General features: G+C 39.2%; 1 protein-coding gene across 2 annotated transcripts in view; it reads right to left on the reverse strand.

Moving 5' to 3' along the window:
* Positions 1–24,440, reverse strand: part of GAREM1 (GRB2 associated regulator of MAPK1 subtype 1) — a 230,243-nt gene that overhangs the window by 148,625 nt on the left and 57,178 nt on the right. Inside the window, exon 2 of one of the 2 annotated variants that reach the window (XM_007520935.2) lies at positions 6,043–6,183. The exons of the other annotated variant lie outside the window; for it this stretch is intronic. Within the exon in view, the coding sequence (XP_007520997.2) occupies positions 6,043–6,183 (141 nt within the window). The remainder of the gene's footprint in view (positions 1–6,042; positions 6,184–24,440) is intronic. 2 annotated transcript variants of the gene reach the window in all.

The following is a 24,440-nucleotide window of genomic DNA, read 5'->3' on the forward strand; positions in this document are numbered from 1 at the left end:
GCAAAGGCACATCCAGGTTTCTGAGGAGCCTAAAGTATATATTAGTTTAAAGGTACAAAATGTCAAAGTATGAATACTAAATGAGGTTCAGGAGCCTAGATGGAGCCAGCATGAATAGTGGGCGCTGTGTCCTGAGATTTATTGGAAATTAACATGGACCCATTTGACTGAATCCTCTGAGCTGAAGAAACAAATGGGATTTGCCAACAGAAAATGTGAGCTGTAAAAGGAAGACATTCCTTCCTCCTACCACCAAATTTAAAAAAAGAATGGAAGAGAGAGGGAGTCAGGGAGGGAGGGAGGGAGAGAGAAAGGAGAGAAAGAGATGAGGGGAGAGGGAGAGGGGGAGGGAGAGGGAGAGGGAGAGGGAGAGGGGGAGGGGGAGGGAGAGGGAGAGGGAGAGGGAGAGGGAGAGGGAGAGGGAGAGGGAGAGGGAGAGGGAGAGGGAGAGGGAGAGGGAGAGGGAGAGGGAGAGAGAAAGGGAATCTTTAGCAGCTAAGGGAAGTTGCTCAAAGGTAGAGTACAGGGCTTAAACATGATATTGAGGCCTGGGGTTCAATTCCAGTTATCATGTGCAATGGAACAGTGCTTTGCACTCTCTCTCTTTCTCTCTCTCTCTCCCTTTCTCTCTCAAAAATAATAAAGAAAAATGTTTATCAATAGAACTCAGTTAAAATTAAAATTGTACCCAGGTTTCGAGTGACTTACAGAAATTTATTTTTGCTTAGTTAATAAATATGAGTATGTGAGGCTGGGTGAGGGAGGGATGCAAAGTGGATCAGCAGCATGTGACAAAAGGCTGGACAAGATCTGGACAGTCTAAGTGTGCAGAAGGTCAAAAAAAAAATACAGAGTTCTGTATAATATGTTTCTCAGGGAATCTCTGCCCTGTTAGGAGCAATGAAAAGTTAGAAAGCTTAGATAAAATTTATCTGTGATGTCTTCTGAATAGAACTTTTGTGAAAGCAGCAATCATTTTTCGAAACACTACGCCAATTTTCCTTGAGTGGTTTCTCCTCTGTTAGAAAAATATGTGATGCTGACAGAACACATTCTCTTGGAATCAACTGTTTGTTATACTAAGAAAACTCATTTTATCCAAAATGAAAAACTTATTGTGCCAGAATGAGAAAAGCCCCTCTCCCTTCTCCCCAGTACCTCCAGTACTTGCAGAATGTTGTATAAGGCAATTTCGACTTTTATCACAGAGCAGTCCTGATAAAGACTTTAAGTCACATCTATGCTTTCTCAATGTGTTATAAAGTTATTTTTCACATAAGGAATTTCATGAAAATTTCTGATAAAGAATATGAATCAGACATTCTCAATGGTGATTTCCTACAAATGCCCAAATCTGAGAACTTCTGAGAGTATATATCTGTATCTGCATATTCCTGCCTATGGTTGTTGAGGACGTGCACTGCCCAGTCCCATGGGACGACTATTTACGGAGCCAACAAAGTGCCCAGGTTGGCAGAGACAGGACAGAGTAACAGGCTTCACTAAAATTGGATATTAACAGAAATTATACTGACTGAAAAGAATGGTTATCACCTATAGTAGAAAAAGAGATGTTAAAATAAATAAACAGAACATGTCAGAGAGATACATGACCAGGTTTTGCCCAAATGGTGTAATTTGGGATAATTTGAGCAACAAAATAAAGACAAGATGTATTTTAACCCACTAAGTGAATCTAAGAGTGAAGTAAGAAACTTACCTGTGGGAGCCGGGTGGTGGCACAGCAGGTTAAGCGTACATGGCACGAAGTGCAAGGGCTGGTGTAAAGATCCCGGTTCAAGCCCCTGGCTCCCCAATTGCAGGGGGAATGCTTCACAGGCGGTGAAGCAGGTCTGCAGGTGTCTATCTTCACCTCTCCCTCTCTGTCTTCCCCTCCTCTCTCCATTTCTCTCTGTCCTATCCAACAACAATGAAAGCAATAACAGTAATAACTACAACAATGACGATAAACAAGGGCAACAAAAGGGGGAAAAATTTTTTTAAAAGAAACTTACCTACACAGTAATAGGTAAGTAAATAAATAATTGAGAGAGAAGGAAAATCTCTCTCTTAAAGAATAGGATTGCTGACAAATTTAAATAGGATAGACAGAGTAAACGAAAACATCATTTCATCTCCTTCACACTAAAAACTGAATCTCATGGAAACTGACAATTGTTCAATGGGGCAGGGGAGGGAAGGAGAGCTAGAGGGAGAAAATGATACTTACAGAATCCCAAAGTATCCCTTTAAATTTCCTATTAGCTACAAAGTAAATGTCTATTGTGCAGCAGGAGAAGTCAGATAACACCTTAACCAACTGATCAAAATTAATGTCGCCCATAAAGACATAGGGACATCCCATGCCTTCCTATGCGACTCACTAAGAGGGGCCCATCACATACTCAGCAAGCCAGCACAACCTGAGTCTCATTACTAGGTAAACACAAACTTAAAGACTTTCTTAGACAGAAACTTGTATTTAGTTCTTAAAATGTCTACAAGAATTGAGATCCCAGAAATAAGACTCCACACCTACAGACAACAAATTCATAACAAAGGAGCCCAGAACATTAAATAGGAAAAGCAAAGTCTTTTCAACAAATGGTACGGAGAAAATTGGGTGGAAACATGCAGGAGAATGAAACAGGAACATCATAGATCACCATATGCACAAAAGTCAATTTTTGATGACTCAAAGACCTGTATATTACACCAGAAATCATCAAATACACAAATGAAAAACGGTGGTGGAACACTTTTGTGATGTTTGGTTCAGAAACTTTGAAGGATCAAGTCCCCTGGTAAGGAGAGAAAGAATGATAAAACCTATGGCAAATGATGTTAAAGAAAAAAGTAAGGGAGTCGAGCAGTAGCGCAGCAGGTTAAGCACACATGGCTCAAAGCACAAGGACCAGCATAAGAATACCAGTTCAAGCCCCCGGCTCCCCACCTGCAGGGGAGTCGCTTCACAGGTGGTGAAGCAGGTCTGCAGGTATCTATCTTTCTCTCCCCCTCTCTGTCCTATCCAACAACAATGATGATGACATCAATAACAACTACAACAATAATAAAAAGCAAGGGCAACAAAAGGGAAAATAAATAAATAAATAAATATAAAAATATTTTTTTAAAAAAGTAAATGGTAGTTGAGTGGAAAATATTTCCTATTGCCGGCTGAAAATCAGTTAAAATGCAAAGTAAAACAAGGCCAGAGATGTGGTTCAGTGACGGGTGCATACTCTTCCCCCCCTTTCTCTCTCCATATATATGTGTGTGTGTGTGTGTGTGTGTGTGTGTGTGTGTGTGTGTGTGTGTGTGTGTGTGTGTGTCTGTCTGGACTTGATGCTTAGCACAAAAAATTTAAAAAGAAAAACGTGGAGGTGAAGAGAGAGGGGAGGAGGAAGAGAGGAAGGAAGCAGGCAAGTGCCAAAACAATTTGGAGGAGTATCTGTTCAATCTGCCTTAATGAGCATAAACTTCAGCGTGTAATCATCACAGAATAAAGAGTGATAGCTTTAGAAACACTTTGTCGCTCTCATCATAATCATCACAATTAACATTTGTGGAGCACTTACTAAGTACTAGGCCCTCTGAAAGGTGTACTTAGAGTATCTTTTAATTTTTACAACTACTGTAAAAGAAAAGCAATATAATTATCCCCACTTAACAGATGAGGAAACTAAGGTTCAGAGGGTTTAGCAATTTGCCCAAAGTAACAGAGACAATTACAGAATCAGAGACCCAATAATTTTGAATTCCAAGTTATTACTGTGATAAACATTTGTTTGTTAATTGTTCACTGAGGAATAAGAGATCAGTATCCATCTACAGATATTCGTCGGGATGCGGCATCATCTAAGTTCATTTCCCACGTCTACGCTCGACCGGACCTGCCAATATACGCGGATATCTTCGCCCACCCTGTCCAACACTTGACGTCTCGTCACCAAATCTGGTCCCCTACGCCTACACTGAACTTCTCTGTTCCAGACTCTTGGAAACAGAGTTGGCAGTCAGCTGAGGTAAAGAACAAACACCTCATCACAGACCCCTGCAAGCGTCAACCCGGCTTTGACCTAGCACGTTATGATTGGGCCCTCCTCAATCGCTATCGAACAGGCCATGGCCGGTGCGCCGCTATGTTCCATCGCTGGGGAGCCAGAGACGACCCGAACTGCCCCTGCGGCTACAGACAGACTATGACCCACATAGTCAACAACTGCCACCTCTCCAGATTCAAAGGAGGTCTCGAAACTTTACATCAGGCTCAACCTGACGCTGTTGACTGGCTACGGAAGAAGGGCAAATGCTAGAAGAAGAATTCTAAATAATGAAAAAAATGTATGGATAAAGGTTTATTTTTTTATTATCAGGATTATCCCTGAGACTCAGTGTCAATACTAAGAATCTACCACTTCTGGTGGCCATTTCTTTTCTTTTTCTATTCTTTACTTTTCTTCTTGATAAAAACAGAAAAATTGAGAAAGAAGTGTGACACAGAGGATAAGAAAGAGAGATATCTGTATCACTAATTCACCACTTGTGAAGTTACCCCTCCCTTCTCTCCAGATGGGGACCAGAGGCTTGAAGCCAGGTCCTTGTGCAGTGTAATGTGTGCACTCTTCCAGGTACACCACACCTGGCCCAGATAAAGGTTTCTATAAAATAAAATTAGAGTACTAATAATTCAGAGAGACATAAATTATACCTTGTTCTCTGCAACTTAATGTTTTCTTTCATAAACATGAAGCTAGAAATAACATAGTCTCAGTATGTTCTTTGAAGTTAATCTTACCAAAGATCTTATAAATCATTCGGTCTTTGTTATGAGCTGAAATGTGTCTTCCCCAAATCAGATGTTGAGGTCTAAGTTCACAATGTAGTAGTATTTGAAGGCAAGATCCTTAAAAAGTTATTACTAAGTACAAGGTTGAAACTCTCACAAAGGTATGGGGAACTGGTATCCTCTAGAAAGAGGTAGAAAGATAACTGTTCTCTCTCCACCATAGAAGGATATAAGAAGAAGGTGAGCATTTGCAAACCAAGAAGGAGGCTCTCACAAAACACAGAACTGTTCAAATAAATTTGGTGTTTATAATTTAGCCAGCCTAGGATATTTTTTGTTAGAACAGTCTGAATTTAGACAGTCCTATCCCAAGTTTTCCTTCTTTTCCTTTACTTTCACGTAAAATGGTATGATCATAGTGTTAATGACTCCCTTCTGTACTTCCAAAAAAATAATAATAATAAAAATAAATAAATAAATAAATACAGGATGCTTGGTTTCCCAGCCAAGTGCAGCATCATGTTTCTTGCAAACAGATAGTAAACTGCTGAACAGACTTGACTGTTATTCTCAGTAGTAGTAGCAAAGTGGCTGCTAGTAAAATATATGCTTGAAACAATAAGACATATGCAAGTACTTGTAGTTATTTTATTTAGGGAGATTTCCTCATCTGACACTGAATGCTCATTCCAGAATGGAAGGTTTCAGACTGCCAGCTGGAGCAGCTACAAGGCAACATATAGCACTTCTGTCCCTGACGATTCAAAGGATTCACTGCATTTAAATGCCTTGTTGCAGAGACAACTATGACCATGTATCTGAACTTGCAACCCAGAAGTCTTCAAACTAGGCCACAATGCTCATTTTTGAAGTGGTACCTTGTGAAATCAAGATACCAAAGCCATTCACAAAAATAATATTCAAGTTATGTCCAGAGATGCTCAGTGGACACTGGAACATGACTGGCTGTCATTCCAAGGTTAGTGACACTCTATTTATAAAACGTTCACTTTGTAAATATTCAATAAGAATTTATTTAACTATATGCCTTATTCACTGATATCCATAAGAAGATCAACTAAACCTTCTCTGAAAGTGAAAATAACGACACAAAAGTGCTTTGACTCCTGGTCTTCTAAGTCATATTATTCTAGTTCAGAGTCAATTCTTATCTTATTCATGGTGCAGGGAAAAATTAGCAATAGACAGGTCCCCTTCCTCTGCCTTTTGTTGCCCCTTGAGAGGAGTTTTACCTGCATAATGAACCGGAATCTCTATCTTTGGCCCAATGACATAGTGCCCCTCCTCCAAGCTATGGGCAGTGATGGTGGTCCACTGACGGCATGAGTGAATCAGAAGGTAGTCATTCTCCCGTAACCCTTCTATGCATTCTCCTAGAAAACATAATTTTATACAAGAAGTTGAGAATTAGTATGTTTACTCCATATTTGTACAATAAAACATTATTGCATATCTCACATTATACAATAACATTACAGTTAGTTTTGTCAACAACATTGAATAATGTACCTAAAGTCAGATTTAATAAGCCAAAAAATGATTATTGGGACCTAGGTCAGGGTGCGCCCAAGTTCATATTTTTAATCACTACAGTATTTACTACCAAAAATAAAAAGCAAACATCTCTCTGTTGAAACAGCACTTAAAATGAAAATGCCAATCCCTTTTTCCCATCATCACTAGGATTTCATCACTCCTAGGTAACTTTTTTTAGGTAGAGAGAGTGACAAAGAGACAGAGAGACAGAGAGAGGGAGAGAGACAGAGATTATAGCACCAAACCTTCCTGGAACCTGTTAGGGGCTGGGCTCAAACCTGGGAGAGGCACATGGCAAAGTAATACACTAACCAAGGGAATTATATTGTTGGCCCCATCTACATTTTGGTGGTTCTCTCTGGTTTCCCAGCAAACACCACAATCAGTTATTTATATATTTATTTTTTATTTATAAAAAGGAAACACTGACAAAACCATAGGATAAGAGGGGTACAATTCCTCACAATTCCCAGCACAAGAACTCCGTATCCCATCCACTCCCCTGATAGCTTTCTTATTTTTTTAACCCTCTGGGAATATGGACCCAGGGTCATTATGAGGTGCAGAAGGTGGAAGGTCTGGCTTCTGTAATTGCTTCCCCGCTGAACATGGGCATTGGCAGGTGGATCCATGTTTCCAGTCAGTCTCTCTCTTTCCCTAGTGGGGTGGAGCTCTGGGGAATTGGGGCTCACAATCAGTTTTTTAAAAATAAGGTTTTACGTTCTTATGAATGGAGTTTTTCTTTTTAATATTTATGAAGCACCTAACAACATTTGAAAAGATAAATAAACTACTTCAAAAGGGCAATCCAACCCTTAAGATATAAATGTTTATTTTTTTATAAGATGCTGAAACAATTCATCCCATCGATCCTAGTTTACTACTTTTAAATGGTCAAAGAAAATAAGTGACAAAGCTAATTCTTTTGTACAGAAAGCAATTAGCCTTCTTTATTTCTCATGACAGCTATATTACAATGCATAAAAGCTATTAGTGATTTCACTGTGTTTTGAACTAGTAAAAATTCTTAAGATTTTTCAGTACTTAATAAAGAAAAAAAGTAGAGGATTAGCATATGCAAAGCCTTAGTACTACAGTGGCCTGGAGGGTAGGTAGCACAGTGGAAAGGCACTGAGCTCTCAAGCATGAAATCCTAAATTTGATCCCCAGCAGTGCATGTGACAGACAGACTGAAGCTGTTGTTCATTCATTCTTACTCTCTCTCTTTCTTACACTCTAATCAATAATTTTTTAAAACTTACAGCCCGTATAGTCTTTAACCAAAAACTAGATATTGCTGTAATGAACAACTTGGTTATAAAGAGCATAAATTATCTACTTTGTTTCTAAATTAATAATACATTGACATTGGAGATTTTTTATAAGTAGTATGATTTTAAAAACACTTAAACAATTGAAGCACAATATTAGAACTTAATTTACTGTTAGAATTTTAGCAATTTACTTACTGTAAAGCTATCACCAGTTTACTCATTTATAATCTTTTTATTCAACTCTATTTTCTCTCTCAAGTACTTAACATTCTTTTACTTTTTTTTTTAAATTTCTTTATTGGAGGATTAAGGGTTTACAGCCAACAGTGAAATACAATAGTTTGTACATGTCTAACATTTCCACATAACAATACAACCCCCACTAGGTCCTCCTCTGCCATCATGTTCCTGCCGTGGAAATTCTTAATACATCTTTGCATGGGAAATCTTATTCTATCCTTATCATAAGAAAAGTTAACAACTTTCACCTAGAGGTGGGCATCAACGAAGTGTGTGCAGCAGGATGGGAGGGGAAGAAAAATGTAACCAGGAGTAAAGATGGGGGTGTGTCTAATTCACCTAGGGGAGACTGTGTCAAATTAGACTCCACTGCCCCTCAGCATATTCAAGAAGATCTCTCTCGGACCATGAACAGTCATGAGCCTTCTGCATCCCTCAGTCCCAACAGGGCATGAACAAAAGGTCTATAGAAGCACTGATTCAAAGGTGTAGTCACAATGCCTCCTCCTGAGCCCCACCACAAAACAAAATAGTGGCAACTCCCTGCAGATCTGCTCCCTTCCCTGTGCGGTTCCTGCCAAGAACCTTCTCTTCACCAGTGAGGTAAGACAGCAACAGTCCCTGCTTCTCAGCATGGAAGTGGAGTCTACAGAGACATCAACAACAACAACAAAAATCTGTAGCTTCAAGTCTGGAGTACCGTGAAAGGAATGATGAGGCAATATCAGTCATTGGTTTTATGGTAAGATTTTTCTTCCTAAAATTTACTCTTCACTTAAACATCGTGACTTTGGTCTATTATCCTTTTACAGGTGAGGAAATTCCGTTCAGGGCAGAAGCTTGCTTAAAGCCTGCACAGTTGGTCAGGTGCAGAAACTGACTTTGGTGTCTTCCTGTCTCTCCCCTGCTCTTTCAACACCACACTGTTCTTGGTCTTGAAAACCATCAACAGGGGTTTGGTGGTGGTACACTCACAGAAATGACAAAGTATTACATGCCAAGCTTTTGGTAAAAGCCCTGGGTCCGTACCTACAGGAGCAAAAACCTCACAAGCTCACAAGCTGTAGGGCAGCACTGAGGGTGTCTCTTCTTCTGCCTCTCCCTATCAAAAAAAAAGGGTGTGTGTGTGTCCCAGAAGAGGTGAAGTCATCATGGAGCCTCAGTGGTGAGCAGTGAGGAACTGACTGTGGAGAGCACTTTGAGTTTGTCTTTTTTTTGGTTATTGCTGGGGCTCGGTGCCTGCACTATGAATCCACTGCTCCTGGAGGCTATTTTTCCCATTTTGGTGTCCTTGTTTCATCGTTATTATTGTTGTTGTCATTGCTGTTGGACGGGAGAGAAATCGAGAGAGGAGGGGAGACAAAGAGGGGGAGAGAAAGACAGACACCTGCAGACCTGCTTCACCACTTGTGAAGCAATCCCCCTACAGGTGGGGAGCCAGGGGCTCAAACCGGGATGAGTTTGTCTTTTTTTTTTTTTTTTTGCCTACAAAGTTATTGCTGGAGCTTGATGCCTACACTAAGAATCCACTGCTCCTGGAGACCATTTTTCCCAATTTGTTGTTGTTATTGTTGTTGATATTGTATTTTCTTGTTGTTGGATAGGACAGAGAGAAGTTGAGAGAGGAGGGGAAGACAGAGAAGAGGAGAGAAAGACAGATACCTGCAGACCTGCTTCACCGCCTGTGAAGTGACCCCCTGCAGGTGGGAAGTCCGGCCCGAACCAGGATCCTTGTGTCGGTCCTTGCTCTTGGTGTCATGGGTGCTTAACCTGGTGCGCTACCACCCAACCCCCGAGTTTGTCATGTTTAAGGTGTTCCTCACAAAGCAATGCAAGAGTGAACAAAATTACAATGATGACTTGGTCCCTGCATTCAAGAAATCAACATTCTCCTTGATGAGATGTGCTCACATGGAGTTTTATGTAAGACACAATGAGGACCACACAAGAGGACAAAGAAACCTAGAGCTGAGATGGGGGTGTCAGTAAAGATGAAGGAAATGTGAGTTGGGTCAGGAAGGCCCCTTCACTGGTGGATGTGTGGGTCAAAGCTAAGAAGGCAAGAGCAAGGAGTTGTTTGAATATTTCTGTACAAGAGAATGACTATAACTCTGTTTTAGGAAAATTGATCTGGTGGCAGTATAAACGATGGATTGGAGGAGAGAAAGCCAGCAACACGGGTAGATATGGCAAACTCAGAGGGAAAGCACTGCTGTACAGAGTAAAGAGAAAAATGTTTTCTGCAACTAAACTGTTATATCATAAAAACTGTTTTAATTTTATTCCATGGTGGGCTTTAAAGAGGCAGCCAAGACACAACTGCAGTCAAGTTAATCCAAATAAAATTGTATGTTAAATCCTACTGTTAACTGATGTAGTAAACACCCTATCAAGAGGATTCAACATGATTCCTGATGCCACAAAGTAGTGAGAAACCTATGTGTATTTCTAAGCTTATGGCTTTTTAATCTTTTTAAACAATGGAACCATGTACCTGCTTGGAGTTCAATGAACCCATTCTCTGTTCCATACACACACTGCACACTCTGCCACCTGGGCCTGCCCCCTCATTTCTTTCATTAGTCTGAGTGTAGGCAAATTGTTTCACCAAACTGTCTAGAAATAAAGCTTAATATAATCACTTAAAAGACCCTAAGATAGATAGTACCACTAATAAAGATACAGTAAATGAATTCATGAAGAAAAAAAAGTGATATAGTTACCCTGTTTAACTACTATTTATAACATAGAAAAATTTAAATATTCAAGTTCAAGGGTGAAGCATCAAAAAGTCAAGAAGAGCTGTATGTTAAATTCTAAAATTGGTGATGTCATCCTGAATTGCCCCCACACCTAGCATGCTTCTGGGACATGCATGCTTGGTTTGACCTTGATCTCATTCAACATTAATTCATACATAGATGTTAAAGCCATTTTTCATGCTACAAGAAGCAGAATCCACAGTTCTCCAGTATCTGCTTAAGAAATCATTTTAAAAATATAAAACAAGGAGTCGGGCGGTAACACAGCGGGTTAAGCGACACGGTGCAAAACACAAGGACAGGCATAAGGATCCCGGTTCGAACCCCGACTCCCCACCTGCAGGGGAGTCGCTTCATAAAGGGTGAAGCAGGTCTGCAGGTGTCTATCTTTCTCTCCCCCTCTCTGTCTTCTCTTCCTCTTTCCATTTCTCTCCACCTTACCCAACAATGACAACATCAATAACAACTACAACAATAAAACAAACACAAAGAAATAAACAAATTTTTTTAATGTAAAACAGATATTTATTACTTGAACAGTTAAAAAGTGCACTTATGTGTGAGTATCTGTTTCTGATCTCTCCTTAAGACTGACTCCTCCCCACCCCCTTATTAGCTGTAACTATAAAAGTTAACTAAAGCTTCACCTTTAACCTGCTTGTCTTCTATCTCTCTCCCTCTCTTCTTCCCTCCCTCTCCTTTACAATCTTATACACTTCTCAAGGATTTTAATAATGATCAACAAACAGTTCTTATTCCACACTACCAGTTACTTTTAAAAAAAAAACATTTATTTACTTATTTATTTATTTATTCCCTTTTGTTGCCCTTGTTTTTTATTGTTGTAGTTATTATTGCTGTTATTGATGTCGTCATCGTTGTTGTTGGATAGGACAGAGAGAAATGGAGAGAGGAGGGGAAGGCAGAGAGGGGGAGAGAAAGATAGACACCTGCAGACCTGCTTCACTGCTTGTGAAGTAAACCCCACACACACCGGTAGGTGGAGATCTGGGGGCTCGAACGGGGATCCTTACCTCCTATCCTTATGTTTTGTGCCATGGGCGCTTAACCTGCTGCGCTACCGCCCGACTCCCCTAGTTACTAACTTCTATGCTGAGCTCCTTCTAGACCTCGTGTTCATTAGATAATTATGCAGCGAACACTTAGTAAGAAGCAAGTGTGTGCCAGGGCCCGGCAACAGAGTCTTGAACCAGGTTCATGCTTTCATGGATTGGCCTCTCTTGCTCTTCATGCTTCCAAGTTATTTCAATACTGCTGCCGAGAAAAAATTTAAGAAAATGACACTGCTCTTCTGTGCTGTGCCATACCTTCAGAAGTTTCCATTTAGATAGGAAGAAGCCTTAAATTCTAACTCGAGGTCCCATGTTCTAGTTCCCCAAAGTATATGGCCTTCATCGCCAACACCATGCATTAGCCCATTTTCTGTTCCATACACATACTGCACTCTCAACTACCTGCCCCCCTCCATTTCTTTCATTAGTCTGAGCTTTCACCTCGTAACTCCTGTTTATTCACTCCTCATACTACTAATTATTTTTAAAATACTTACTAGTAAGAGAGTAAGTCTATAACACCAATCTGGCCATATGAAGTGCCAGGGGTTGACTCTGGCCCCCAGGTTTGAAAAACACGAGCTAGCCACTGACTGGACTCACTCTCAATCACTCATCCTTCTCATCCTTGAAAAACCTGCTCAAAAGTCACACATAAATATTTTCCTGATTCCTAATCATTGGTCACTTAAGTTGCATCTACATTTGTAGCTTTGCTTACTTATATTCTAAGTTTATCTTACAGACATGATTATGAGAAACTTAGGCAGACTTTTTTTTTTCCTCCAAGGTTATTGCTGGGCTCGGTGTCTGCACCATGAATCCACCACTCCTGGAGGCCATTTTTTCCCCCTTTTGTTGCCCTTGTTGCCGTAGCCTCGTTGTGGTTATTATTATTACCATTGTCGATGTTGTTCGTTGTTGGACAGGACAGAGAGAAATGGAGAGAGATGGGGAAGACAGAGAGGGGGAGAGAAAGACAGACACCTGAAGACCTGCTTCATCGCCTGTGAAGCGACTCCCCTGCAGGTGGGGAGCCCGGGGCTCAAACCTGGATCCTTTCGCCGGTCCTTGCGCTTTGCCCCACGTGCGCTTAACCCACTGCGCCACCGCCCGACCCCCTGGCTTTTTATGTTTATCACTTGACACTGTGAGAATGACAAGTTACTTTCCCCTTTATTTAAAAAACTCATTATGTTTGGGGGGTCTGGCAGTAGTGTAGCAGGTTAAACGCACATGGTGCAAAGCGCAAGGACTGGCGTGAGGATCCTGATTCTAGCCCCTGACTCCCCACCTGCAGGGGGGTCGCTTCACAGGAAGTGAAGCAAGTCTGCAGGTGTCTACCTTTCTCTTCCCCTTTCTGTCTCCCCTCCTCTCTCGATTTCTCTCTGTCCTATCCAGCAACAACTGCAGCAATGACAACAATAATAATGACAACAACAAGGGTAACAAAATGGGTAAAATGGCCTCCAGGAGCAGTGGACTCGTGGTGCAGGCACCGAGCCCCAGCAATAACCCTGGAGGCAAAAAAAAACAAAAAACCTCATTATGTTTGAGAATCATGGCTATGGGGATTAAAGAACGATTATATTCAAGACCATAAACATAGCTGTATGGCATACTCTCTAAATCATCTCATCCAACCAGCACCCACAGCAAAGCAACAGAGTTTAAAATGTTTCTGTTTATACTGTACGAATGTTTTTACTTATTTAAAATATTTTCTCAGACATAGAGACTTATGATTTTTTTAATTTTTTAATATTTATTTATTTATTTTCCCTTCTGTTGCCCTTGTTCCTTTATTGTTGTAGTTATTACTGTTGTTGTTATTGATGTCCTTGTTGTTAGATAGGACAGAGACAAATGGAGAGAGGAGAGGAAGACAGAGTGGGGGAGAGAAAGACAGACACCTACAGACCTGCTTTACTGCCTGTGAAGCGACCCCCCTACAGGTGGGGAGCTAGGGGCTCAAACTGGGATCCTTACACTGGTCCTTGTGCTTCGCGCCATATGCGCTTAACCTGCTGCGCTACCTCCCAACTCCCTGACACTTGTGCTTTAATGCTGTTTGTATCTATTCAAGTTTTGTCTGAATTGTAATAGAATTTATTACAGTTGAACAAGTGTCTGAGTTAGTGCATGGCAGAAGTACCTTTATATATACACTACTTAGAATGTTTCCAAAACATCTGTGACAGTAGAATCTAACTCTCCATTATGTCCTTTTTAAATTTTTAAACATGAAGACGAAGTGTGCCTATACTGGGAGGACAATTTATGTGTCTATTAAGCCTGTTAACAGCTGATGAGTTTTCTGTCAGTTAGGCTGAAGCCAGAGAATAAAACTGACATACCCATGCTGGTGGTTTGTTTTTCACTCTCTGTCACACAGTGCAAGTGTGTGATTTTATACAGTGCTCTCAGCTGCACCCTGATCTGGGTAGCAAGAACTGTTTGTAGTGTTCTACAGTGGTGGTTTTTTTTTTTTCTTGGTGTTTCAGGTTCAGTCAACAATTTGGTATTATATCTGCAGACTTTTAAATACTACCAACTCCTAGACCAAGTGACTTTTCACTTTGCATAGCAAAATTATATATAATCTTATCTTGCTGATTTCTATTTCTTTTGAAGGCATGATTTTTATCCCTGATTGGCATGGCTGCTTCTTAGAACCCTGCCTGTGGCAGGTACTCATTTTCTTCATTGACTAATAAGGTCTAATTGAAATAATCTTATGCAATAAAAATCTGGCTTGGCACTGCTTTATCTGTTATGGAGGTAACCTGTGCTAAACAACAGATAAACTATGAATCTATGATGTCTGTTCTAATTGTTACAAATCAAATTTAACTGTAGTGTTTATTTCCTTTTACCAATGTCAAAAGGAAAGCTGTATTAATGATTAACATTATATTTGAACCATTCATTGTTAATAAATGCTCTTTTTAAAAGGATTTACATTTTCTTGATGATAGAAGAGAGAACCAGGACACATGTGATGCCAGGAATCAAACTTAAAACCTTATGCTTATAAATCCAATGCTCTAACCACTCTGTGCTACCTCCTAAGCCACTAAATATTATCAATGAATAGCACCATTTAATTTTAGACATGTGTTTATTTGACCTTACACTTCTTTTTATGTGTGCAGTCATTAAATATTGCATTTTTATTGTAACGGGCAGTTTTTTTTTCAGTATCTTAAAAGCCATAAGCTTATTAGACAGATTGACTTCTTTCTTTTTTTTCCCTCCAATTCTTCCTGTTTCCACACTACTGAATTCTAACCGATGATGTATAAGTAGAACTGACATTTTCCATTTCCTATACTGGCCTTACCCAAGAAAAGTGCCCATGAGCCATCCTCTATGCTCTTCCCTTCATCAAGTGCTGAATATTGATTCCCAAGTAGACCAGAACAAGATGAAGAGAACATAACTGCCCATAGTCTGTGATCCTTAATTACCACAGAGCTGAACAAGTCACTATCTTGTTCCCTGACCACACACTGAGTAAAAATGTGAGAATACACTTTAAGCATAATATTCTGCCAATGAAGTGTTGAAGTATGGTAGTTTTCCTACTGTCTCAGTAATAGTGGTTTCTACCTTAACAAAAACATCTACATGGTTAAGTTTCAAAACTAGCAGTCTCCCGATTATAATAACAATCAACGATAGTTTTGTTACAGAGGTTATTATCCTTTCCTTTAGAAAAAAAAATGTTTACATTCTTATACGAGAAGAAGAAAATAATTTAAAAAAAAGGCCAGAACGCAACTCAGCTTTGACATGAGGTGGTATAGGAAACTAAGCCTGTGAGCTTTACTGCTCTACAGATTAAGCCATCTTCCTGGGGATGCAAGTAAGTGTTAATTAATTAGCATCCGCAACCATTTTTCATGTGTGACATCCTAGTTGTTTGTATGAAAAACAAGCAAGAAATATTTGCCAGGAGGCTAGCATTCTGCTATTTCTTTGTTCCAAAGGGTTTCCATCTAACTGACAGGCTGAGCAAAGGAAGGGTACAGAGAACTGGTATTCTTTCTTGTATTTGTCTGTTGCTGTGACAAGGCATAACTTTAAGAATGAGAAAAGAATTTTTCAGTCTGAGCTACTTCTCAAATTCAACATAAGATTGTGACATGGCAATGTTGAGAAAGAATAGGTTCTATGGAGATGGTTTGATCTGTTTGAGCAACAAATGGTGGTATATGAAGGAGCTGATGTTATATAAAATGGCTCAGACAGTGAAAGAATAATCAGAAGAAAATAAAAAGTTAAAATACTATCTGAAATGAAAAAGCAATAAGGTGATCCAAAAAGAAGAAGGAGGAGAAGGAGAAGAAGGAAAAGGAGGAGGAGAAGGAAGAGAAGAAGGAGAAGGAGAAGCAACAGCAGCAGCAGCAGCAGCAGCAAGAGGGAAAATCCTAATAGAAATAACTAACTAGGAACTAATTAAAGGGAGAAAATTATAGTGATTGAAAGAATGTGGCTACAAGAACTCACTACAGCATAAACAGTGATTTTGAATCAGTAGAAATGGCAACATCACCCCGCCAGATATTCGTCGGGATGCAGCATCATCTAAGTTTATTTCCCGTGTCTACGCTCGACCGGACCTGCCAATATACGCGGATATCTTCGCCCACCCTGTCCAACGCTTGACGTCTCATCACCCAATCTGGTCCCCTACGCCTACACTGAACTTCTCTGTTCCAGACTCTTGGAAACAGAGTTGGCAGTCAGCTGAGGTAAAGAACAAACACCTCATCACAGACCCCTGCAAGCGTCAACCCGGCTTTGACCTAGCACGTTATGATTGGGCCCTCCTCAATCGCTATCGAACAGGCCATGGCCAGTGCGCCGCTATGTTCCATCGCTGGGGAGCCAGAGACGACCCGAACTGCCCCTGCGGCTACAGACAGACTATGACCCACATAGTCAACGACTGCCACCTCTCCAGATTCAAAGGAGGTCTCGAAACTTTACATCAGGCTCAACCTGACGCTGTTGACTGGCTACGGAAGAAGGGCAAACGCTAGAAGAAGAAGAAGTAGAAATGGGAAAGGGTGAAATTTCTTCAGTAGAAAGAAAACTCCAGGAAAAAGAGAAGAAACTGCTAGTAGCCTAATGATTGAGGTATTATAAGGAAGTGGGGATCAAATACAGATATCTGAAGTCATAAGATAAAAGCTCAAAAATACAGCACTTTTTCCTGTGCTTTTTTTTTGGGGTGGGGGCGGAATGTAGGTCATTCTTAAAAGAGTGAGGTGGTTTCTGGCCATAGTCCTGATTTGCATTTCTCTGACAATCAGAATTCTTCATACTTTTTTTCTTTCTTTCTTTTTTTTACATGCCTGTTGGCCATGCAAATATCTTTCCTGAAGAAGTAACTGTTGGTCTGGGGAGACAGCATAATGATTATGCAAACACTCTCAACCCTGAGGTTCTGAGGTCCCAAATTCAATCCCCTGCACCACCATAAACCAAAGCTGAGCAGTGCTCAGAAGAATAGGGAAGCTTCCAATGAAGGGGATGGGATGTGGAACCCTGGAGGTGGGAATTGCATGGAACTGTTCCCCTCTTATCCCATAATTTTGTTGATTGCTATTAAATCACTAATTTTTTTTAAGTATCTGTTTAATTGTTTCACCCATTTTTTAAATGAGGTTGTTTTGACATTACTTTGTTCTCTGAGTTCTTTATATATCTTGATTATGAGGCATCTGTCTGATGCCTGGCACATAAAAAAAATCACTCTCTCTCAAGGATGTCTTTTTGTTTTGGTAATGGTTCCTTTTGCTATGTAGGGACTTTTCAGTTTGATCATTTATTTTCCTTGATATTAGGCTCAAGACACATTTCCAAGGTAGATACCATATAGTGTCCTACTGAGGTATTCTTTTATATACTGTAATGGTTTCTAGTCTAGCAACTTAAGTCTTTTATTTATTTGGAGTATACTTTTGCTCATGGTGACATGTGGTGGTCCTGCTTCATTCTTCCTCATGTGGCTACCCAGTTTTTCCAACACTTTCTTGAAGAGGCTTTCCTTTCTACATTTAATGTTCTAGGCCCCTTTGCTGTAGGATATCTGCCTCTTAAAGGTGAGGGCTTTAAAACAAGTGTGTGTGTGTGTGTGTGTGTGTGTGTGTGTGTGTGTGTGTGTGTGTGTGTGTGTGTACACATTACAATACTTAAGAGGTCAGGTGATTGCTTACCCAGTAGAGCATACACATTATCATGCGCAAAGACCTAGATAAAAGTCCCTGGTCTCAGGAGTTGGACGGGTTAAGCGCAGGTGGCACAAAGCGCAAGGACCCATGTAAGGATCCCGGTTCGAGCCCTCGGCTCCCCACCTGCAGGGGAGTCACTTCATAGGTGGTGAAGCAGGTTTGCAGGGGTCTATCTTTCTCTCCCCCTCTCTGTCTTCCCCTCCTCTCTCCATTTCTCTCCGTCCTATCCAACAATGATGACATCAGTAACAACAATGAAAAACAACAAGGGCAACAAAAGGGAAAAATAAATAAATAAATAAACATAAAAAAGTCCCAGGCCTCACTGGCAGGGAAGCAAGCTGTAGGTGTCTAGGTGTCTCTCCTTCTTTCCATCTCTCTTCCTCACTATATCTCTATCAGGAAAAGAATAAAGGAAAAAAATGGCTGATGGGAACAGTGTGGTTGTCCAGGCACCAAGACCCAGCAATAATTCTAGTGGTAAGGAACGAAGGCAGGCAGGCAGGCAGGCAGGCAGGCAGGAAGGAAGGAAGGAAGGATGGAAAGGAAGGAAGGAGGAAAGAAGGAAGGGAGGGAGGGAGGGAGGGGGGGAGGGAGGGGGTACTTGAAAAAAAATTTTTTGATATACCTAAAAATTCACTAACTGTAGATTACAAGTTAATGGCTTTAATATATTAAGAATTGTGCACTATAAACTACTAATCTAAGCTTTTGGTGTAGCCAGAGTTTTACTGCTCCAGGCTGACTTTTTCAGATAGAAACACACAGAGAAAGAGAAACCACAGCATCAAAGCCTCCCCCAGTACTGTGGCAGCTGGGCTCAAACTCAGGTGCAGACTTGGCAAAGCAAATGAACTATCCAGGAGAGTTATTTTTCTGGCTCTACAATTTTGGAACCTTTCTATCAACACTAAGAGAATGCTCATCTCCATTAACAACCCTTGTATATTTCAACCCCAGGTTTTAGCCTATGTCTATAAATTTGCCTATTCTGGACATACATTCTAAATGGAACAAGATTTGTTTGTTTGTGACTAGCTTAATTCATTTGGTATTAGTTTTTCAGCCTTCATCCATTTTGTAGATTGCATAGCATGTATCAGTACTTCATTGCTTTTTCATGGCCAAGTAGTTTTCAATTGTATAGATAGACAAAATTTTTATTTAATCCGGTGACCGTGCTTTATGTATCCTGTGGGCAATTACTGAATAGAACTGATGGGAACTTTTTTTGTATAAATCTGGTGTGGCTATATGTTTCCATTGCTTTTCTGACATATATGTAGGGGTAGAATTCCTGAGTCTCACATTAAATCCTGACGACATTTTGAGAGCTACCAGACTGTTTTCTAAGTTAGCTGCACCATTGTATATTTCTTCCAGCAATTAATAAGGGTTTTGATTTTTTCTCACACATCTAACATATTATTGTCCCTTTTTTTTTTCAAATAGAACTATTTAAGTGAGTGGGAAGTGGTATCAAATTATAGTTTTGATTTGTATTCACCTAACTGATCAGTCATGCTGAGCATCCTGTGTGGACTCGTCACTTTGTTCATCTTTGTTGGAGAATGTTTATAAAAATCATTTGCCTAATTTTTTATTCTTTTTTTATTTTCCCTTTTGTTGCCCTTATTGTTTTTTTATTGTTGTTGTAGTTATTGTTGTTTTTTACGTCGTCATTGTTGAATAGGACAGAGAGAAATGGATAGAAGAGGGGAAGACAGAGAGGGGAGAGAAAGATAGACACCTGCAGACCTGCTTCACAGTCTTTGAAGTGACTCCTCTGCAGGTGGGGAGCCGGGGGCTCGAACCGGGATCCTTACATGGATCCTTGCACTTGGCTCCACGTACACTTAACCCACTGTCGCTACTGCCCAACCCCCTTAATCTTCAATTTGTTTATACATTCTTATTGCTGAGTTGTAAGTTTCCATAGTATATTCTGGACATAAGTACTTTACCAGATACAGTAGATGATTTGTGAGTATTTTCTCTTTATGCAGAATGTTCTTTCTCTGTGTAGCTAGTGTCCTTTGAACCATACATATTCTAAAAGTTTAGTGAAAATGTATTTCTATTTTGTTATTTGTGCTTTTGGTAACATATGTGGAAAAAGTTATTGCCTACGCAATGTCTAAAGATTTATGTCTACATTTTGTAGTTCTTCACTACTGACATTTCAGTTTGTGACCATTTTGAGTTAATTTTGTTCATTCTGTGAGTAAGGGTGCACCATCTCTTGTCTGTATGTGGATTGTTGGGATCTTTTACTGAATCCCCTCCATATAATTGTCAGGATCAGTTCACCATGCTTTGCAAAAACAAGACAAAAGATAACAACAACAAAAATAAAGCAGGCTGGGATTTTGACAGTGACTGTATTCCATCTACAGATGAATTTGAAAACTGTCATCTTTACAATACTGTTTGATCCATGAATATGGGATATTTTCCCATTTACTTAGATCTTTATTTCACTGCTTTATAGTCTTTAGTATGAATATCTTGCCCTTTTTAAAACTGTATTTTATTTTTTAGATGATAATTGTCTTTTAACTTTTTTCAAGTGTTCATTATTAGTGTGGAGAAATAGCTGATTTGATTTTATACCCTGAAATCTGACTGAACTTATAAGCTCTACTTATTTAGTAATCCTTACAGTTTTCATGCAAGTCCAATTCATCTGTGAATAGATTCTCTTTTAATCTGGATGCCACTGTTTTTAATTTTTCCCTTTTTCTTGCTTAATATCCCTGGTTAAAATCACCAGGATAGTGCTGAACATACGTGATAACTAAGATAAATCTTTGGAAGGATAGACTCTTCTTCTTTCCCTTTTATTCTGACTTATAAAATGTGGAGGTAATTATTAAAACTAGGGTGACAATGGCCATCTCAGACTTTGCGAATAAAGTCAGGACAGGAATGAACCCATGACACAGCAATAAGGGAAAAGAAATCTGAGTCCTTATGACATTGGATAACATCCCAATCTGGTCTTAAGATCACTATGATTTGCAGCCAAACTCAAGCCTAAACTAATACAGGCGTGTTGAGATAATGTTAGAATTGCAATGCCTAGACTAATAGAAACAAATGAACTCATTTTAAGACAGAAAAGAGTATTTGCTTAAGTTTGACCCATGGCTATAAAATTTGAACACTGGTAGCTGATATATATATATATATATATATATATATATATATATATCCTTTTTTAACTTCAAAATGATTCTACAGTTCACAGGAAACAACATTCAGTAACACTATGCTTCTAATATATTCTTTAAAATATCATAACTAGGTTGTGACTATACAGGCTATCTTACTTTTTACTTTTTACTGGTCTAAATTTACTATATAAGGCTATGATCTTACTCTAAAGTCACTGAAAATATTCAGCCACATATGTAATAGATTTTTAAATATGGTGTCAGGAATAGAACCCAGGGTGTCATGCATGTACTTACACCACTGAGTCAACTCCCTGAGCCTAAAAAGAATTTCTTGAATATAATCACAGGTCAAGTTCACCAGTCACAACCTGAGTACTTAAATTCATATACATTATAAGCATTGGTCCTAAGGTATTTATGGAACTAAGTTAGGGAAATGGTTCCAAAAGAGGTGCAATATCCTTAATGCAGAGAAGGGGGGGAGGTGTTTTTAATATCAACAGCAATACACACGTGTGTATGTGTGTGTGATATAAATCCACTTTCCTGAATTTACATTAAACATCCACTGGTATGTTTAATGTCACCGTAGTCAGTAATCTCACATTGTACCAATAGGGATAAAAGGAAAAGTGACCTCACAGCCTCCACACCCGACAGGTTACATTTTCATTTGACCCAATAACTAACCTTCAACTCTTCTCTTTTTATCTCATGTTGGTCATGAGCACAGAAAACCTAGTGTGTCCCATGATTAGGAGCCATTCCTTGTTTTCTGACAATATGTCAGATGTAAAAGAAAGCAACTTAATTGTTTGAGTATGTCAACCTAGTCAGAAATAGTTTTTTTCTTTGCAGTCCCCAGAAAATTCTTATTAGAAAATTAGAAATTATTTTGATTAGGTTAAATCTGCTACCATAGCATGCTGACTGACTTAAAACTATTTCCAAGGGAGTCAGGCAGTAGTGCAGCAGGTTAAGCACAGGTTAAGCAAAGAGCAAGGACCGGCGCATAAAGATCCCAATTCGAGCCCCCGGCTCCCCACCTGCAGGAGAGTCGCTTCACAAGCAGTGAAGCAGGTCTGCAGGTGTCTATCTTTCTCTCCCCCTCTTTGTCTTCCCCTCTTCTCTCCATTTTCTCTCTGTCCTATACAACATGATGACATCAATAACAACAACAATAACTACAACAATAAAAAACAACAAGGGCAACAAAAGGGAATAAACAAATAAATATTTTTAAAAAGTTATATCCAGTTTCTTCACTGGATTAAAGTATCAAATATTTAGAAAGATAAAACAAACTTAAGTACTAACATCCCATGCAAGCTATCTTTGAGGGCACAGCATGAGACCACTAAGACTCCTAGTCTTCCCCCCACAAGCTCATCAGCTCTTTGGACCCCAAATTATCTCTTTTTTTCTGCTTGGCTTGTATTCCACAAGAAAGCTGAGCATAGAGTAGGTATACAATAAGCATTTTCTGAATGGACAATCTTAGGTGGAAACTGGTAAGTATTCATATCAAATAAATCTAACTTTAAATTAAGCACTCAGACACCTAAGTCCCTTAAAGGAAAAAAAAAAAAAGGTATTTTAAAAAGTATTTTTTCAAGTACCTTCTATTGATCTTTGTCCCCAACACTCAGAGATCTACATTACCTAAGATCTTTTTTGAGGGGTGGATATTCAAAGGTTCCAAGACTTCAGTCTTAGATTCTAAGCCATTGAGAGCTGTTGTTTTTACATTTTATGGTTTACTTCAAAATCCCAACAAAAAGAAAATAAAGATTAATTTAGATAAAGCAGTAAATGGTAATAAAGAACTTCATGATAAAAATCTAAGTAAAAAGGAGTGTATGAAACAAAAGAGATATCTAAAAGAGGAGAGAGAATTAGGAATCTATTATTACCTCTTTTCAAAAGGAATGATTGAACAAAGGACTCCTTATTCAATAGTGAACTTACCAGGGATAGTAGAATCCTGTTGTATAAAACAGAAGTATTCCTACTTAAATCAAATCTGAAATTTGACGCTCTGAAATACTAAGCCACACCAAGTATTTAAGAGATAAGAATTCTATACCAGATGATCTTTAGAAAAATAGGTGAGCAATTATAGTATCAGTATTTCTACAAACATTCAAAATACAATAAAGCTACTAGCAAGGTGTCTGGCACATAGCATAGAATCACATTTTTGACAGGTTAAAGGGGGTGGGGTTCAAGTTTACACAGGAAAATAACTCTTTTTGAAAAGCTAATAATGTTTCCAATGTCAACACAAAAGGCCATTGAATTTTAATAATTCTCTGTACACATAAAAGAGGGTTAGTAATAAAATTGTAGAAGCCAAGTAACACCTAAAGTTTTTATTTTTCCAGGTGGCTTGCCCTGAAGGCAGAGAAGTATGACAAGGCTTTGATTTCAAAATACACCCACTTGAAAAAAAAGGAAAAAAAAAATTAACATGAAAGAATGCTGTATTAAAACACTGGAAATACACAGAAGAAATAGAAGGGTGGGGAAGCAGATCAGCAAATTTTCTAAAGAGGTCTACGAAAATCAAGATATAAAGACACAGTAGGCCTAGAGGAAATACAAAGTGTCTTTGATGAATGTGGAGTGTCAACTTAAAAAGGAGCTAAAAAATAAAATGAAAAACCTCTGCCCCTTATAAATATATAAAAAAACAAGATTAAAAAAAAAAACTCCAAAAATATTCTGCAAATTTAGACAAAAGGTCACTATTTGCAAAACGTGAATTATCTTACATTTACATTTCAACAAGACTGTAAAGGTTCTCGCAGATATTGACAGGTAAGTAACAGTGCAGCCAGACTCACTAAGACCAATCAGGTGGATGTGCAACTGGAATCTAGTTTTGCATAAAGAAATACACACTTTTTTTGTTTATTTTGAACAAGGGCAAATCTAACTGAAGGAGCTTACCTGAAAAAGAAATATGGAGATCTGTTATGTTAAAAATATATTTGGGAGGGGCCAGGTGGTAGAGCACTTGGTTGAGTGCACATGTCAACGAGCTCAGGACCAGGGTGGCAGGTGGGGAACCGGGAGCTCGAACCGGGACCCTTCTGCCGCTTCTTGCGCCTGGCACCACGTGCGCTTAACCCGCTGAGCTACCGCCCGACTCCCAAGTGTTTCCTTTTTATAAATAAAAAAATAAATAAATAAAAATAAAAAATGAATTTTTTAAAAAAAGAAATAGATTGGTGTACACATTACTCTACCCAGAAGGTTAGACCATTAACATACTAAAAATATTTTCTTCCTTTTCATATATTTCTTCCTAGATGCAAGAAA

The sequence above is a fragment of the Erinaceus europaeus genome, chromosome 15, assembly GCF_950295315.1.
Source record: "Erinaceus europaeus chromosome 15, mEriEur2.1, whole genome shotgun sequence".
Classification (NCBI taxonomy): domain Eukaryota; kingdom Metazoa; phylum Chordata; class Mammalia; order Eulipotyphla; family Erinaceidae; genus Erinaceus; species Erinaceus europaeus.